Below are 20,496 nucleotides of genomic sequence, written 5' to 3'. Positions count from 1 at the left end.
TGGCGTTTATATTATCCAATATTTTTTGTGTTTTGACAACGACACCCGATTTGGGCGTCGAAACGTTAATATAATCATTTCTTTAGTAAAATTGTGGCTTATTTCCCATCAAAACTAGTTAATTGCAAAAATGCCACAAGAAAATAGCTTCAGAACAACATTTTTTAATCAATTAATTATTAATTAATTCTTGGTTTATCAAAAGAAACGGAGACTATGATTCTAAAATGGAATCTCGCTTATGATCTGTTTGCAGGCCAAGTCCAGGGCCAGACCAGAATAGTTTAGGAGCACTCTGCCTCAAAAGCTGCGATTTGGTGGATCATCATTTGGTGGTACCAAAATTTAAGGTTCATTTTGGTCATTTTCGTAGGATCGGGACGTATGAGAAGTCGATGGAAAGAAGGAAGCACAAGAAGTAAATAATCGAGGGTTACGGCCATAGTGTTAATTGTGAAAAGGACCTTAGGCTTATTTATAGTGCTGTAACGATATGATACCTCGGCAAGCGATGAGCTGCAATACCATAGACGACTGAAGGAGTGTCAGTGTTTGCGCATTCCTTCTTCATAGCACCGCTGGGGGAAATCGAAGGAGTAGTGGCAGCGAGAGCATATTTAAGGCGAACCAGGAGAATGAGAAGATGAGTCGTGGCTAGCGTGTTGAACTAACGATGACTCAACAGCTGCTGCTAGCGTGTTGAACTAGCATTAGCTGGCTTGGCAAAGATGCACGGTATATTGAGGTGGAACTATGCCTAGGCTGACGCCACAGTAGTGACGTGGAGTCTTGCCATGACCGTTATCGCAGTGTGCGATAGTAGCGAGGAATGATCTCCGGATGGGAATATAGGGCTATGTTGATTTGACGTAGAGAGCTTGTTCTTGTATATAAATAAACTGTTTATCGTATTATTTTAATGTTGCTATTATGATCGGATAACTGTAAGAAAGTTTAATATTGTTTTTCCTTTGCAGAAGACGGAATTATATTTTTCCGCAAATCGCCAGGAAATTTTGACATTCCTGTCAAAATTTCTTGAAGAAAAAGTCAGGACTTCCTTACTGTAAGGAAATGTCATTTCCTTACTGTAAGGAAATGATATTTCCGTACAGTTGTTAGTGTTATATTTATAAGCGTCAAGTTTGACAATTCAACCTCAATACGTTTCCATAGTAACCCAAGTAATTTTATTAGGAATTTCAAAGCACCATTTATTTGGGAATAAAATTATCGCGTTTTTTTTAAATCAATCAATATCTGTCGAATTTTAAACGATTTGCGGAAAAATAGTATGTTTACCTCGTAGGAAAAGCCACATTCCTGGACTCTGTGTTGCTAAGTCTCGGCTTGCGCCTCGACTTAGCAATCTTCACAGTCGTCCAGGAATGTTAAGCTTTTCCTACCCGGTAAACAATGTACTATTATTTTATTTGTTTTAAACTGTGTATAGTTATCTTCAATATGTTTACTTTTTTTTAACTTGTGTTTTACTGAGTCTGTCGTCCTTAGAAGAACTACCACGTTACAGTGCCTAAACCACTTAACATACAAGACCGTGCAATATAATTATCATATGACAGGATTTAACGAATAGACAGAGAAAACTTAAACATGGCAGCATTAGATATGAAAGGGGCATTAGATACGTATTTTCGTTCCTATTCCCTCGATTTTAACGGACGATGTGTCACGTGATCTAGATCGAATAAAATTGAACGCTGTATAAAAATCGTACATCATGCCATAAAGGGAAAAAACATTGGGACAAAATTTACTCGTTCTTAATATACAGGGTGTTTCCTTAATAATTGGAAATATTTTTATCTGTAGATTCCTGAGCTCAAAATATTAGGGTTTAACGCAAAAATCAGCGAAAATGTTTCCTAAGGGAGGTAGAGTGTAGAGCTCTTTGAAGATGGCGTCTTTAAATTAGTTTACTTCCAGAACACTTCTTTTTAGAAAAACGGTACGCCTATTTATCTTTCAGATGTAAATCGATTCCATAAATTGCGAATTTCTAGTACCGAATATCGACGTCCCTTTTGGGTAGGGCAACGGTGATTTTATCGCATAGATTTTTGTCTTTAACTTTTAAGAAGTTTTGATACTGGATTATTAAATTTTCAGGTATTCTAGTATTACAAGGTACTCTCGATTTAGTTCGGAAGGATGCACCGTTTTCTTTAAACATCGATTTGAAAATTTTTTGTTGTTTGAACTTAAAAAAATAAAAAAAACAATAAAAAAAAAGAAAACTGGCACGTTTACTATTTACCTTCCAGAGTTACACTCAGTTAATAATGTTCTCCAACTTGCACCTTCGCTGTATATCTGTACTTCTAGCTCTGTTCCATAGTGTCTTACCATCGATTTTTCGAAGGGTTTTCATCTCTGCTGTATCTAGCATTCTTTTTGTCCTCTTTGTTTCGGGTCGTGTTTTGACGCTTATGTCATTATTGGTCTGACGACTGTTTTGAGAATTCTGCCTTTCATTTCTTTTACGATATTTTTATTTCTTCATATTGTTTCATACAGGCAACCTGTGTTTTGTTTGCCCTATTCACTAGATCGTCCCCTTCTGGCTCGAGCATTTCGCAGCTAGATAGTGTGATGCCTCTATATTTAAACTCCATCACTTGTTCTATTATTAGACCCTTTTGATCTAATTTACATCTACGCTAGACTTTTGTAAATCACCCTGTATATTTAAATGTATGTCTAAAATGTGCACGTTTATATTTAAAACTTGACGGATCTCAGCGTTTTCTTGTAATTTTCTAAAATAAGTACACAAACAATTTTATTCTATAAGTGGCTTCCACACTCTATATTTAGAGCAGAATAAAGAATTTTTAAAGCGCAAAAGACAAAAATTACTACTTCGTCTCCATCTTATATTTATTAAAAACACTTGCGTTTTTAAATGCCGATTTGGACAGATATTTATAAATATATTCTTTAAAATAACAGTATGTATCAAGAAAATTTAAAATATAAAGTCAATTTTTTACACACAAAATCTGACAAATAACATCATTATATGATAAAGAAGACAATAAAGCTAAAGGTTAGACGTGAACTATCTGCTTAAAAAATTGACGCTATTTTTTATTTCTTTACGTGCTTTCCTTTTATGGCAAATTGGAAGACATGCTCGGGGCGCGATATAAAAACGAAATGATTATATTATACACAAGGCAAATAAAAAAATACTAATTTATAATATACTTATAATAAAATTGATAAAATTATAATATAAACAAACATATTTTTGTTTTAGTTAAAGGTTTAGCTGAAGGGCACCAAATCAGAATCGTAATGATTATTTTATTATTAATTATATTATATTATATTATATTATATTATATTATATTATATTATATTATATTATATTATATTATATTATATTATATTATATTATATTATACAGGGTAGCGAGAAAGTATGGAAACACAGCAATTTCTCGGAAACCGCTTAAACGATTTTTATAAATTTGGTGGGCAAGGATGTTCTGATGTGGCCGATAATAAAGTGGTAATAATATTGTTGTCAGATCTTCCGTTTTTCTGGAAATCTAATGAACTTTCTTAATTTAAAAGGAACACCCTGTATATTTTTTGCGTTTTGAAGTCCTTAAGAAACACTGATTATTTTTAATGTTATATTCCCTATATATGCCATATTATATGCCATAATTTCGAAATTATTGCTACATTTATTAAAAAAAAAATTTAAACAAATTATAAAAAATCTAATTTTTCAGCCCGAGTAGATATTATTTTAGGTTCTTTGTATCATTGGGAAAAAAAAGGTCTTTTGTAATTTTCCTCTAAAAATAATTATTTCTGAGTTATAAACAATTTAAAACTGAAAAACATCGAAAAAAACGATTTTTATGGTTCAAAAACAAAAGTAAAAAAAATATTTTTAAAATTAGAAAGAACCTAAATTCAAACTCAAACCTTCTTGTATTAGATCCCTATAAGAACTTTTGGCATGTTTTATTATAAAATATTGTTTTTTTCTTTAATTTTAATGAAGCTCATACGAGCGGACGGGCCATCGGGCAATAACAACTAAAAAATAATATTTTAAAATAGAGCAAGACCAAATCACTTATCGATATCTGATACAATAAGGTTTGAACTTGAATTTAGGTACTTCGGAATTTCAAAAATAATATTTTTACATATATGTTTTTGCACCTAGAAAATCGTCATTTTCCAATTTTTTGTCAGTTTTAAATTGTTTATAACTCGTAAACGATTAACTTTTGAGGAAAATTACAGAAGACCTTTTTTGTTCCTAATGATCCAATGGACCTAAAATAATGTCAACCTGGGCCGATAAAATTGATTTTTATAATTTGTTAATTTTTTTTTTAATAAATGGAGAAATAACTCCGAAATTGTGGCATTTAGGTATAGGGAATATAATATAAAAAATAATCAGTATTTTTAAGGACTTCAAAACGCAAAAGATATAAGGGATGCTCCATTTAACATAAGAAAGTTCATTAGGTTTCCAGAAAAACGGAAGATTTGACAACAATGTAATTACCACTATAATATTATCTCGGAAATTTATAACAATCGGTCAAGCGGTTTCCGAGAAACTACCATGTTTCCATACTTTCTCGCTACCCTGTATTAATTTACTACTGAATGAAGTTTTACCGTAAAAACTGCAATCTCTGTTTTTGCTCTTTACTTGCACCTACTTTTTATGAACAAGCTTTGTATTGTTTATGCATTTGGTTTGTCCATTTAGTTGTACATGGGAGCAAATCATTCAAGCAACATACATCGAAGATTCGTTGTGAACCTACAGCGAGAGAGAGAAAGAGTTTGATAGAGATGTGAACGTTCTGTTAGAACATGCCTTTCATCTGGCCTTTATTCTAGAATGTCCCTACCGCACCTAATATCCATTCATCTTGTATAAATGCACTTTAATAATAGAGATAGAATTTCGTCTGTGTTAATTGATAACGGTGTCGCTACTGTCTTAAGAGCAAACAGTAGCGATCAACAGGTAGCAAAAAATGCGTTCCAAGATTGCGGCTCTAATTTTAAATATTTTGTCGAGATATTTGGCACACATATTCGTACTATAATAAAGAATGGCGGTACAGAAATTCAATTTCAGATATATGTTAGTATGTAGAAATTACTCTATAACTAAATAAAATATTGAGAAAAGGAGCCTGTACCGCCATTAAGAAAGACAAAAAAAAACACTTTCTTCAAATAAACTTTTTTATCCCGTGCCTAGATTTTGTGTCACATGGAACTACTAAAAATCGATTTTTTTATAACAAGAAATCGGATGTCACTGACTTGGCAACATTTCGCGCCTATGTGTATAAAAATTATTGCTTTTGATAGTATAAACGTCACTGTCAGTGTCGAATTACCGACGCACTGTTGTCTCACTTTTGAAAGTTCGCAGAACTTTCGCAATCTTGGACCGCGTTTGTTGCTACCTGTTGATCGCTACTGTGTGCTCTTAAAATTGATTGAGTGTTTTATTTCAGTACAATGAAATCATACTTCGTCATATTAAGATGCTAGCAAGCTGTGAATGGAGTTCCCTTTACAGTTGGAGGTATTATACTGGCTAGTCTCCATATAGTGGAGTCATCCTTATCTCTTTCTAAAGCGTAGAAGATGTTTTATGGTGGTCAGTATGCTTACCGGCCACCATAGACTTAGGCCTCGTCTACATATGATTGGATTGGCGGATTGTACCCTCTATATGATGAGAAGAATAAAACCTCCTCCACATGCCCTCTGAAATTGCCCGGCACTGGCCTATCAGAGGTGGCCAATCCTGAGCTTGTTTGTATTAATACCGACACTTAAGCAAACAAGCCAAATAAAGGAGTTTCTCCTAAAAAAACCTGTGGCATTATTTGAGGTCATAAAGTATGAAAAAAGTCTGGAATAACCTGGACCCAGAAATGCCAAAGACCAGATCTTTGTTATTTTTGATGCACATACATTGTAATTTTCTGCTTAGCTCCGCTATTGATTGAGAATTGTTTCCGAATTGTGAAATAGTAGCATAATTATTTTTTTTTTCACTAATCCTAAGGTTTAGCCTGATAACCAATGTTTGTTCTCTTGTGTTTTACGCGATGTGCACTCTTCTTCCGCTGGTTGCAACCAGCTTTTTATTTCGTCCATGTTTTATTTATATCTTCTAATATATTTGGATTTTAGTTGTTTATCAACTAACAAGCAAAAAAGCATACATTTGGGAAATATAGTGATAGAAAGGGTTGATAAATACAAATACCTAGAAACCATTCAAATACTTAGATTTCTGGCAATAATCATCAAACAAGAGAAATAAGGAATCTCTCTCTCTTCTGTCGTTTCCCCATTACTGAGGATCGTGATTTCTTTCAATATTCCTAACAATGTTTCTACATTGGTCTCTATCTTCAGCTGCTCTAAGAGCTTCGCAGAATGAGTCTCCAGCTGAATGCTTTATTTGGTCAGACCATCTAGTTGGTGATCGTCCTCTTGATCTTTTCTCCTGAGCGTTTCCAGAAACAATTAATCTCTCCAAACTTTCGTCACCTCTGCGAACCACGTGACCAAAGAATTGCAGAATTCGTTGCAGACATATTGTGGACAGCCTTTTTTTAATATTGAGTTGGTTTAGAATGGAAACGTTTGTCCTATGAGTTGTCCAAGGTATGCGCAGCATTCTTCTCCAGCATCACATATCAAAGGCATCAATTTTTTGGTGCTCGCATGCGCAAAGAGTCTAAATCTCTGCTCCGTATAGAAATATTGAGAATACAAGGGCATTCACCAGTCTCATCTTGATATTTTGAGAGATAGATCTGTCTTTTCAAACTTTAGTTAGGCGACTCATCGCATTTTTTGCCATACCAATACGTCTCCGAACTTCTGCTTCACAGTTACCATCGTTAGTTATACTAGACCCGAGATAGACAAAGGTATTTACTATATGGTATTCTTGTAATATGTTAGTCAGTTGAATAGTGTCAAATCTGTCGACCACTATTATTTTTGTCTTAGCTTTATTGATTTTCAGACCAACTTTATTGCTTTCCTACTCAACTCTTTGCAGAAGATCAAATATTTCTTGCTAGTTTGCTGCTATAAGTGTAGTGTCATCAGCAAATCTTAAATTGGAGATTTTCCTACCAGCTACTGTTTCTCCACCGGCCCATCCTTTTAAAAACATCCTCGTGACATGTTCACCATAAATGTTAAATAAGTCAGGTGACAACACGCATCCTTGTCTAACACCTCTCTCGGTCTTGAATTGGTTTGAAAACTTCTGATCTAGTCGTACTGTCGCTATATTAGACTGGTACAGATTTTTAATAAGTGTCACCAGGTGCATTGGTGCGCCCATTTCTATTAAAATTGACCACAGATTTATCCAGCTTACACAATCAAATGCCTTTTGGTAGTCAACGCAGCATATGATCATAGGTACTTGAAATAAGGGATAGAAATAGAAAAAAATGCGTTTGTAAAAATAAAAACAATTCTCTGCAACAAAGACCTCCTTGATTAGAACTTAGAGTAAGGGCTTTTATATACTACGTGTTCTGGATACTGCAATATGGTTGAAAGTTGGACATTGAAGCAAGAACACATAAATAAACTACAGACATTTGAAATGTGGTGTTACAGAAGGATGCTTATAATATCATGGACACAAAAGAAAACGAACACGGGCGTATTGCGAAAAATGGGCAAGGAGTACGAAATAATAAACACAATAAAAATATATACAGTATATGTGCGATCTTTGATGTTACGATCTCAAATAGGGGCTGATTCTTTGTTTTCTAAAGGAGTTTTGACACCGGTTCAATAAAAAAACTTAAACATGAGCAAAAAAGAATAAAATGATGAATTAAATGAGGCGCAAAGAGGTCCACTTACCAATTCAATCCCTGCATTTGGTCTTCAAGAGGGCCCTCACGAGCTGTTGATTGTAGAACAACTTGCGAGCCATTGATTGTAGAGGCACTAGCTTCTCTTACTTTTGACGAACACTACTAGGCTCCAGTTTTTGCACTCATTAAAGCAAACCTCTTTTCTATCGCGATAAAAGGCAAAATAACTAGAGTTGGGACTATTTGCCTTCCTCGTGTAAATAAGTTAATTCAAATTTAAATGAAAATACAACATTCTCCCCCACCAAAATGCAGCTTTGAATGGTGCATTTTAAATTATTACAAGCTAATAAACAAAAAGAAATAACTTAAATCATGGCACTTTGGAATAAATCCCAAAAAAAAAATTAAACAATATCATACTAATAACAAGATCAACAAAAAAACTAAGGAATTATTTAGATAGGCAGAGGACACAGCTTGACAAGGGGGCGTCGAAGAATTCCCTTTGTGGTCTTAACATCCGCAACTCTTATAATTCCATCCTGTCCCGGAAATACTTGGGATATTCGTCCCAAACGCCATTGCGACGGAGGGATATTATCATCCTTTATAAGGACCATCGTTCCTAGTTCGATAGGTTTTAAATTATCGGATGAAGTCCATTTACTGCGCTGATGCAAAGTATGCAAATATTCTTTGCTCCAGCGTTCTCAAAAAGTTTTATGCATTTGATTTATTAACTTCCATCTCATCAAATGAGATGCAGGAATATACGCTCCATCAAGAGGTTCAAACACAGCCGAAAGAGGTTCTAGATTTAAAAAATGACCCGGCGTTAGAACTGACAAATCATTAGGATCAGAACTTATAGGGGTCAAGGGCCTAGAATTAATATACGATTCAATCTGAATTACGACCGTGTTTAGTTCCTCATATGACAAGATCTGATCGCCTATAACGCGAGCTAGGTGCGTCTTTACTGACTTTATTCCCGCCTCCCATAAACCGCCAAAGTGGGCAGCAGATGCAGCATTAAAATGGAAGGAAATATTTTCATTTGAAGCAGCATTTTTCATGAGGTTAAGGTATTTAGCAGCGCCAACAAAATTACTGCCACGATCAGAATATAAATTATCAACCCTACCACGACGAGCTATGAAACGCTGCAAAGCAGAGAGAAAAGTCTCACTCGATAAATCACTAGCTAACTCTAAATGAAGAGCTTTGGTGGCCATGCAAACAAAGAGGCAAAGATACACCTTACAAGATTTAGCTCCTCGATAGCGATTCATCACAACATAAAACGGTCCACCAAAATCCATACCTGAATTCAGGAAGGGTTTAACCTGGGAAATTCTAACTAGGGGTAAGTTACCCATTGGAGGTTGGTAATTTCTAGATTGGGCCTCCAACACTGTATACATTTTGACAAAACCGAGCGTATAGCACGCTTAGGAGACAAAATCCAAAATGACTGGGCAAGCAAAAAACTAACTGTACGCAGCCCAGCATGACAGTATCGTTTATGGTAATAATCAATCAGCAAATAAGTTAATGGACTTTCGCGAGGTAGGATGCAAGGAAATTTCTTATCAATCGAAACAGACAAATATCTAAGACGACTGCCAACCCGTAATACTCCGCAGGACAACTTTCGCAAAGGTTTGGAAAAAACATTTCCCTCGAACTCCCTTTCAAAATATCGGTGTTGAGTATATTTAACTAGCATAATCAACGACTCATAAAGTTCCTTTGAACTTAAGGGACCTTCTCTCTTATCATTGGGGAATTTTGAATTCCAAGCAACCTCAAGATCCAAGCTATAAGTCGTCGTATAAACGAGAAATCGGAAATGTCATTCAATAGATTCTCAAGAAAATTATTATCATTAACACAAGCCACAGTTACCGTACGCTCCTCATCAAGCATTTCAGCACACTCAGAAAAGCAACAGGAAGCGTCTGGAATGGGATCGGTGTTATACAAAAACTCAGGACCTGCAAACCAATGAGATTGCTCCAACATTAGAGCAGGTAAAACACCTCTGGAAGCCAAATCAGCGGGATTCTGAGCAGAAGGAACATAAAACCAACTGTTAGGAGAAAGGCGTTCCTGTATATATGAAACCCGGTTAGAAACAAAAGTTTTCCAACGATGAGGAGAGGATTTTATCCAACTTAGAGCTACCTGAGGATCGGACCAAGCTACAAATTTTGCGATTTTAAGTTTAGGATCTAATACTCTGACTACAAACTGCATGAGTTTAGATAGTAGAACTGCAGCGGACAGCTCCAAACGTGGAATGCTTACAGTTCTTATGGGAGCCACTTTTGACTTCGCGCAAACAAAAAAGACACAAACCTGACCATCTGGTAGAAAAAAACGCAAATAAATAAATAACGCATAACCCTTTTCACTACTGTCACAAAACCCATGTACCTCACAACAAATATACGTGGACACGAACATGCACCTAGGTATTTCAAGCTCTGCAAGGGATAACAGTTGTTCCTTATACTGGTTCCAAACTTTACAAATTGAGTCTGGAGGAGAGTCATCCCAGTCGGTTCCGGACAACCATAAACCTTGGATAAGGTGCTTCGTGAACAAAGTCATGGGAGCTAGAAAACCTACAGGATCAAACACTCGGGCCAATTCAGACAACATACTTCTCTTAGTACAAGATTTGTCCAGAGCTGTCACTTCAAAAGAAAAACAATCCAACTGTGCATTCCATACAAGTCCAAGGATTTTTAGAGGTGACGAACAACTATTATCATCAAAGGAAATAGGTTTCTTACCAATATGCGACTCCGGTAGCCCTTCTAATAATCGCATATCATTGCTCGACCACTTACGCAATTCAAACTGACCTCGAAATAACAAGGATATCAACTCATTCCGAAGATCTAGCGCAATTTCTAAGGTATCACCACCACACACTATATCGTCAACATAAGTACTCGTACGCAAAACTTCAGCGGCAAGGGGAAACTCTCTACCTTCATCTTCACTCAGCTGCAACAAAGTCCTTAAAGCAAGAAAAGGAGCTGATGATACACCATAAGTAACTGTTAATAACCGAAATTCCTGTAACTCTTCATCAGGAGAGAATCTAAAAACAATCCTCTGACAATCACAATGACTTTTCTCAACTCGTATCTGCCTATACATCTGCTTAATATCCGTGGATAAGACATATTTATGAAGTCGAAAACCCAATAAAATAGTTAAAATATCTTGCTGTAGTTTCTTTCCAGTAAACAAGCACTGATTAAGAGAATTCTGATTTCCAATTCGAGCAGAAGCATTAAATACAACTCGCAACTTGGTAGTCAAACTATCAGGTTTTAATACAGCATGGTGAGGAATATAGTAACAAGATAATGGACGAGAAGTTTCTGACACAAGCTCCACATGATGCAAATCCAAATAATCTTTCATAAAGGTACAATATTTCTGATAAACACTAGGATTTTACAAAAGCCTTTTTTCTAAGGAAAGAAAACGATTTACAGCTAACTCAAACATTCCTGGAAAAACAGGAGATAATTCCCTGAAAGGTAGAGCAACGGTATAACGACCAGAGCCGTCTCGACAAACATTCTCAACAAAATTTTTCTCACAAAGAATATCTTCAGGAGCTGAACATTCTACTTCAGGAACAGTTTCTAAACTCCAAAACTGCTTTACAGACTCCTCCAACGAAACCATTTGATCCACGTGACAAAACAACGAGGTGGCAGATGTCATAGCAACCGAACTACAGGGACACATAAGGACATAGCCAAAAACGGTATTAAGAGCATCAAGCATACCTCTAGGAGTTTGAACTTTACCTTCTAATAATAACTGAGAAAAGATATCAGCTCCAAACAATAAGTCTACCTTACCAGATATATGAAACCGAGGATCTGCCAACTTTAAATTAGCAATATAAGACCAATGCTCAACATCCAAACTGACAACGGGTAGGTCCTCACAAATTTTTGGCAACAAAAACGCCTCACAATTAAAAATAGGATCCACTCTATCCACAGGTTTTATCTGAAGATCAACTCGACCAACCACTGTACATTTTATAGCACTAATACCTTGTACCAATAAGGTAGCAGAAGAATGTCTAATACCTAACTGACGAATACAAGACTGAGATACAAAAGAGGTCATGCTGCCCCCATCAATTAAAGCTCGAACAGGTTGATACAATCCACAACCATCCATAATTTCTACCACAGCAGTAGCTAACAAAACGCTCGAGTTTTTTGAGGCAACACTACCTAATGATGCAGCGTGTGAGCTCAATGTTCCAGTATTAACCTGAGCATCAGAAGAAGCAGTAGTCGGAGCGGCAGCAACAAAAGTAGCGCCGTGAGTGGCACTTTCAGAACTTTTAAAATGTAAAAGACTATGGTGGGATGAATTACAATGACCACAACGAGAGGTGACACTACAACTACGAGAATCGTGTTTTTCTAAACATTTAAAACAAAGACGCATTCTCTTACAAGCGTTGTACCGTTCATAAGGAGATTTATTTAAAAATAAAGAACAATCTTTTAAATGGTGATCGACAGAACATAACAAACAAGTCGTCGCATTAGGCTTCGAAAAAAAAACTATAGCGATTATTGACTTTAGAACCATTTTTATTTACATTGTGTTTAGAAGGCGATTTATTTTTTCTATTAGAATCCTTGGGAGAACAAGGCGACAACAAGGATGAGTCAAACGAAATGCATTGACTTTCTAGGAAATCAGATAATTGAATAAACGTAGGCATTTCACTAGACCCATGTAATAATTCAAAACGTTGGTGAGTCTCCTCGTCAAGCTTGGTGAGAATTTTGTAAGCTAACACAAAATCCGAAATTTTATAACCCAAATTTTCTAAAGCTGATAAATTTTCCGAAAAGGTATCAATTAAATTACTATAACTATCAGAATTCTTAAACATAGTTGCGGGAGCTTCTTCAATTTTGCACCAATGTGCCATTGCACGCAAACGTTTATTTAAATACCTATTTTTTAATTTATCATAAATCCTAACATAATTTTCTCTAGCTAAAGGCAAGGATTTAGCTAACCTTAAAGGAGGCCCTTCTAAACTTTGAATCAAATACGTTAATTTTTCCGTATCATCAACGTTAGGTCTACGGTGCACAAGCGCATCAAACAAGTCAAAAAAAGTAATTGCTGACGTAAAATCACCGGAAAATTTAACTAATTCTAACTGCGGCAAGCGAACATTACTAGGAGGTTGTACTGCATTCGAAGCGGCGATATTTTCCTCATTATTTTGACTATTATCATCATCTTCAAAGAGATCCGCGAAATTAGCCTTGATCTGATAATAATCATTCAAAAATTGGGAACGAATAATGTCCTCAGAATCTAATTGAGCATCCGTAGGATCAGAGTTCAAAAGATTTGTAACGATGTTTTGATTATTTTTATTAAAACTCTCCAAAACATCGTCTAATTCTGAGTACCGAACACGAAAAAGCGACTGCTTATGAACCTCTGTAAGAGCAGAATTGGATAAAGACAATAACGTTTCTAAATCTTTCATTGCCATTCTCCTTTGAAAGGTATATTTTTTCAATTTGTCAGCCATTGTGGAGAAAAAAGAATAAAAATTTATTTAACGTAATCAACGATAAAATTAAAAATACAAATTAATAATCAACGATCCCCTGGTCAAGCTGCCACTGGCATAAAGAGAACGCAATTTTAACTATAATTAAATTCAAATAGCTAATATTTTACAAGTTTAATGACCTAAACAATTGAATTTAATAATTTATCAAAAAACAAGAATTTTTATCAAGCGGCCGCAAACTGACTTTAAAATTCGAAACTTACAAAATTCTATGTACCTGTAAATTCATTCCTGGTCAACATTACCTGCTAAACAAGAAAAGAAGCAAAAACTGTACGCAATGTTTTTTGGGCGTTATTTCAAAATGCAAATTTTATTATATTATTCAAAATTAATTGTTAACAAGCAATATTGTATACAAGCGAGGAAAAACAAGCCACCCCAACAATAATTGAACAATTAATTATAAAAGCAATAAAGTTTAAATTCTTTAAAAATCTGACTATCAAAACACCTCAAAAAACAATATCCACGTTCGAAGTGGATCTTTGATGTTACGATCTCAAATAGGGGCTGATTCTTTGATTTCTAACGGAGTTTTGACACCGGTTCAATAAAAAAACTTAAACATGAGCAAAAAAGGAATAAAATGATGAATTAAATGAGGCGCAAAGAGGTCCACTTACCAATTGAATCCCTGCATTTGGTCTTCAAGAGGGCCCTCACCTGCATTTAACACTGCACCAAGTCCGTACACAAAAAAAGCCTTACAAGCTAGGCTGTTACACCGGCAAACTAGCGAGCCGTTGGTTGAGTGGCAACTTACGAGCTGTTGATTGTAGAACAACTTGCGAGCCATTGATTGTAGAGGCACTAGCTTCTTAAGCTACTCTCTTACTCTCTAGTAACTCTTACTTTTGACGAACACTACTAGGCTCCAGTTTTTGCACTCATTAAAGCAAACTTCTTTTCTATCGCGATAAAAGGCAAAATAACTAGAGTTGGGTCTATTTGCATTCCTCGTGTAAATAAGTTAATTCAAATTTAAATGAAAATACAACAGTATATGATGTACAATGTATACAGTATACAAAATGTATATACACATCGACGTTCGTTTCACTTTATGTTTTGACTTAATTTGTTTGAAAATGAATCGTGACGCATGGGAAAAGTTATAGCGGACGAACATTATCTGGGACACGTAATGATGGGACAGCAATATGAAATTCTAAGATTTATACTACAGGGAAAGATAAGAGGCGGAAGGAGTAGAGGAAGAAGGAAAGTGTCATGGTTGAAGAATTTAAGGGACTAATTTAAATGTAGTTCTATAGAAGTCTTTAAAGCAGCGGTAGATAGAGTAAAGATAGTGATGCTGATATTCAACCTTCGACTGGAAGACGGCACTTAAAGAAGAAGAAGAAGTTGTTTATCAGTTTCATTAGCGTCAATTTAAGTGATTTACTTTACATTTAATTCAAAAAAATTTAAAAACCCTTTTCAGAAATGGAAACGTCAAAATAAATGTAGAATGTAACTCTCATTTGAGAATTATTACAAACAATTGTGGTTTAATTTCATACAAAACATTATTTGACTTCTAAATGTAGAATGTAATTCTCATTTGAGATTTATTACAATCAATTGTGGTTTAATTTCATACAAAACATTACTTGATTTATGCTACAATAAAACAGGTTGAGAACCTAGCATCTTGTGATGGTAACAATCTCCTCACCAGTAGTCAAATAAAAAAAGTATAAACTATAGGTATATCTGTATATCTTCACAAGGCAGATTAAACTTTTTTTATAAAAAAAAACCCTTAAAGCGCTTTAATGACATCATCTTTTAATGAATTCTGTAATTTGGTGGACGGACCGTATTTTCTATAAAATGGCGGAGATCCTTTTAAACTAAATGCTTTCGCTATAATAGAAAAGTTTCTTCAAAGAGACCACTTACAATATCTGCATTTTCCCATTTTTCCGAACGGTTAAATTTCTTTTCTAGTCGGAGAATAAAACTCATAATGCCTTCTTTCCTTTCCTTCAGTCTAATAACAGAAATTTCAATATTCGATAATCCGTCTACGTAGATTAGAGGAAGTTGCACAGGTGTATCTGACAGGAGAAGGGCTTCCTTCTCTCAAGTACTAGTTCAAAGACATTAAATGAATAGCCTGCATTTAGAAAAGATAAAGAAATTAAAAAAGAACAATTTTTACAGTATTTTAATAGCTTTAGGAAAAATTTTTTGGGAAATCTCCTCGAACATAAAATATAACAGGCAGAAATAACTCGATATTTCCGTTTTATACCTACCTCTACCGAAAGTATACTTTTCCGGACCTGATTGTAGGGAGCAAAGTTGTACTTTTCCTCCCTAGGGAGGAAAATATTTTTCCTCCCTAGGGAGAAAAAATAAAAGTGACGTCATGGTATTTCATTCATGAAATATAACTTATTGACGCCCTGTACAATATCTATTTTCTATTACGTAAGTGTCTATACATTTTAACGTTTATTTAAAAACACTCTGTATTTTGCAGAATGGTAAAAACAGTAAATTGTTATTCTGATTTAACAATGTTTACATTAATAATTTGACTTATATTTGACAGTTGACAGTTATATTGTACCAAATACTATTGACTCTAATAGTCTATAGTATTTGATTGTATTGTACCTACTTGTTAGTTTTAGTTCTAATAGATTTTGTTGGTTAGTTACATAAATAAATTAAGTAAAAATAAAAAAATGACTTGTTATTTGACGAAGGTGGAAAAACCATATGTATAACATGGGAGTAAAGTACCTTTTCCTCCCTTGAATGAGTACTGCCCTCCGCTACGCGTCGGGCAGTAAACTTCATTCTCGGGAGGAAAAGTAGCACTTTCCTCCCTTGTTATACAAATAGCTATTACTCAAACTATTTACTTATCTACCCACGATTTTACTCACGTACCGAGTACTAGGAAGCAGATTTGTTGATCTTTACCTCGGTGAATTGATATGTTGTGGAGTGCAACTATGTAGACTCCACATGTCTCTACATTCATCACCCTTTTCCTTGCAATTTTTAGAAGGATGGGAATAGGTATAAGAGAGAATCTGTTTCCGAACTAAGAAATCCAAAGATTTATTATTTTTAAACATTTATTTGTTTAAAGATGAAGTCTTTTGGGTTTCGACATTTGGTTCATTTACTTATTGTTCATTTACTTATTGTTCTTTTGGTTAAGAAAAAACTGGAAGTAGACGTTAAAGAAATTATATAAAATTCACATAAATTGCCATTAAAATGTTACATTTTTTTTTGGTCCTAACGTGCATTTTTCATAGGACAAAATTTTATTTTTTCAGAGTGCTGGACTGTGCTCCCTATTCTAAGTAAAAAATAAGATTGTTTTGCCGTCGCATTGCAACTGGATAAAAATTGTATACATTTTTATTTTATATCAGTATTATTCCTATTATAGAGTAACTAGGTCCATTTTCCGTTGGAACTTTACCAAGCTGCAGACGGGGGTTGTGAATTGCAAAGGTTTAGAATTCCTTCCCTTTGTCTTCACTGCAGCATCCATCTGACTTGCAAATTGTAGAAGCCTTGGAGGTCTTACCAGGGAAATGGACTAATAAGTTTTCAATTTAAAAATCTTTTAGTAATATTTTTAATATTTTTCAATATTATTAATGTTGCTATTAGGATTGAAAACTTTACCTTTCAATTGCCAGATGACGCTAGTCACCTAATCCATATACATCACTTGCAGTGTGGGGATAACCTTTCATGGTTGGTCACTTCTAGTAGAGAGCAGCAGGCCTACGCCTCTCCGATGATGACTCCAATAAGAGTCGAAAATCGTCGATTCAGAGTGCTGGACTGCGCTCCCTATTCTAAGTGAAAAATAAGATTGTTTTGCCGTCGCATTGCAACTGAATAAAAATGGTATACATTTTTAATTTAAATTACTTACTTAAAAATATTAATCTCCAGAAATAGAAAAAAAGTCTCTAGCTCAAAAATTAAGTGACTTATAATGAAAAGAATGTCAGTCCGTATTTTTTTTCAGCGAAAAAGTGATTGAAAGCAACCGCCCTAATCACCACGCTAATTCAAACTATTCATTTACCTTATTTGATCTTCGTTATTTATGTATTATTAAGAGGTTCTAGAAGTTTGACCGGCCTAGAATGATTGGCTTTTAAAAAAATGGAGTTAAAATCGAATAACGAATTTTTGTAGTTTGGAAAAAATGTCTTTTTCTTCAGAATAGACAGACTAGCATTTGAGATACGAAAAAATGTTTAATTTTTTAACAAACATTTTTTCTACGGTAAAAATTCAGTCAGAAATTGACAATTAAAACTTGTAATAACATGCAAAAATCATCTTTACAAACCCTTTCAAAGTCACCTCTTTTTGCGACTGAGGACTTTTAAGAGATTTAATAATAATACCCTTATAGATCTTGTAAAAAAATACAAAATTCTTTTTTATCAAACTCTCTAAAATAAAAAAATACGGTTAAAAAATTAATATATTATTTTGAAAAAAAAGGAGAAATCCAATTGGAAGCATAATAATATAAGTTAGCGTTGTTTTTAGCCGTTTGCCTTATTCATTCTTCTTTATTTATGTATTATTAATACATTCTAGAAGTTTTAGTGGCTTAAAATGATTAGTTTAAAAAAAACTAGAGTTAAAACGAATAACGAATTTTTGTAGTTTGGTAAAAAATGCCATTTCCTTCAGAATAGAAAGATTAGCATCAGAGATACGAAAAAATGTTTAAATATGAAATTGTAGGTTATTTTCCCAAGAACTTGGTTTGAAAAACTTTTTTTCTACGGCAAAAATTGAGTGAATCATAAATGAGTACAATTGATAAAACAATGATTTTTTCGATATAGAATACTTATATAGAATACACTTTCGATATAGAATACATTTTCGATAGCGAATAAATCGAAAACTATTAATTTCTCTAAAAAAAGTTTGCTTAGAATTAACGTTTTTAACAAGTTTTTTAGCCAAAATATAATAAAAAATTTCCACCACAAAATGGGGTGGCAACCACCCCAATGGTAACAGCGCCTTTCGGCATCATATAGATTTTGATCCTTGGACTCTCAAATTTTCAAGCAAATCGATTCATTCTGTAAAAATTGCGAGGTGAAAAGCTTCGGTTCCTGGGCTATTAATGTATTAATGCCATTAAACAAATTTTTAGTGGAAATTATTCGTTGAAAACTCCTTTGTAAAGTTGCTTTCATGTGATTTTATTATAAAATGACCAAAAAGAGGTATACTGCCCAAAAGAAAATTATTCAAAAATTTTAAATTCTTGTATTCAAAACTTTTTTGTTTTCAAATATAAAGACTGAAGTAGTTTTTGAACATACTTATGACTACTGAAAGACAGAGAGAAGCGTACTTTTGACGTGTGTAAAATATATAATTCCTAGCTAAGCGCTTTCGGCTTATAAAGCCGAATCTTTAGAGCTATCCTACAATAAAAAGGTCTATAATAAATAATTGATCTTAGAACTTAAAAGTTTAACTTACGTCAAAAGGTTCAAAATACCACTATGAAAAGGAAAGGATCCTACAAGTCGGAAAAATGAAAGAATACCCATAAACGATCATATCAATCACTTATTTTGTATTTGCTGTCTTTTTCTATAAATAACAAACGTTTCTTATAGAAAAAGACAGCAAATACAAAATAAGTGATTAATGTGATCGTTCATGGGTATTCTTTCATTTTTCCGACTGTATGTACATTATAAAAAAACTTCTACTTCTTCTACTTCTATTTTACGACAGAAGGTTATAGAAATAAAGTTCCAGACCATTTAATTTTCTATAAATAACATCCTATAAAATTTTCTGCAGGATTGCTAGTTAAGGGCTACGACCCCTAATTATCAAAAAATTTAATTGTGTTTCTGAAAGTGCAATCCTGATTAATGTAACTGTTCAATGGCCTAACCCATTTTTTAGAATTACACCTATAAATAATTTGATGCATTGTGACCCATGTATAATTCATAAACCGGCACAAAATAAAACGATAGAAGCAAAAACGTTTCGAAACATTAAATTGTATGGAAATTGTTGAATATTCGCCTAAAAACTAATTTTCATGACTAATGCAATTTTTGCGAAAAACATTATATTGCTGTGAGATTGCATCGCATTTTCCAGCGGCAGCATTTTATAGTTGAGTAATAAAATCATCCTCTAGAGTGGAGTGTATGTATAGCCTGGGCTTGGAAACTATTAACAAATTAAGGTATGCGTTTCGTTTCAAATAATAAACATAGATGACCAATGCAATTAAACCGTGCCAACATAGAATAAATCTTCTAAATATCTTTTTTAATTACAAATATTTTGCAGACACAACTATTCCTCTGCGACTATATGAAGCTCTAATTAGAGACAAACTAGATTACGGATGTATATGCTACGAAATTGTTACTAAAAGTCGATTGAGCAAACTGGGCATTATCCAATCTACATCATTACGCATTGATTTCAGAGCTTTCCAAATACAAAAAATTCCAAAAACCTCTCCAAATCTGTACTCAAATTTCTCCCCTAAAAACTTACCTTTCATTTCTAACTTCTATAAAGAGATACCAGCATTCTACCTGGAAAGTTCAATTAGCAAATGGAGGGCTGAAAACCATAGGGTTCCAAGCGACAATTTAACAAAACTTGTTTTTTAATAGAAATCTATTGTTCTCTGAGTTCTGCATCGCATGGTATTAAAAGTTCTGCCATTTGTTAACATATCAAGGGCTGAGAACCATAGAATTCCAGCGGCATTTTGTACAAAACTTGTTTTTTAACAGAAATCTATTGTTCTTTAAATTCAGCATCGAATGGTATTGAAAGTTCTGCCATTAGTTGACACATAGCACCACAGTCGACAGTGAAATCGAGTTCCAAGTGCACGAAATGCTTTAAAGTTCGAACCATA

General features: G+C 34.2%; 1 protein-coding gene across 1 annotated transcript; it reads right to left on the bottom strand.

Moving 5' to 3' along the window:
* Nucleotides 1-12,497: 12,497 nt before the first annotated feature.
* Nucleotides 12,498-13,514, bottom strand: LOC126891649 (uncharacterized). Its single transcript, XM_050660877.1, has one exon. The coding sequence runs from the start codon at nt 13,512-13,514 to the stop codon at nt 12,498-12,500; it is 1,017 nt and encodes a 338-aa protein (XP_050516834.1).
* Nucleotides 13,515-20,496: the final 6,982 nt, after the last annotated feature.

This window comes from Diabrotica virgifera, chromosome 1, assembly GCF_917563875.1.
Source record: "Diabrotica virgifera virgifera chromosome 1, PGI_DIABVI_V3a".
Classification (NCBI taxonomy): domain Eukaryota; kingdom Metazoa; phylum Arthropoda; class Insecta; order Coleoptera; family Chrysomelidae; genus Diabrotica; species Diabrotica virgifera.
The sequence above is the reverse complement of the archived record's forward strand: the minus strand, read 5'-3'. Positions and strand labels throughout refer to the sequence as shown.

What these genes read in the sequence shown, in the direction of transcription:
- LOC126891649 (XM_050660877.1), bottom strand. Translation starts at nt 13,514, where the DNA reads ATGGCTGACAAATTGAAAAAATATACCTTTCAAAGGAGAATGGCAATG.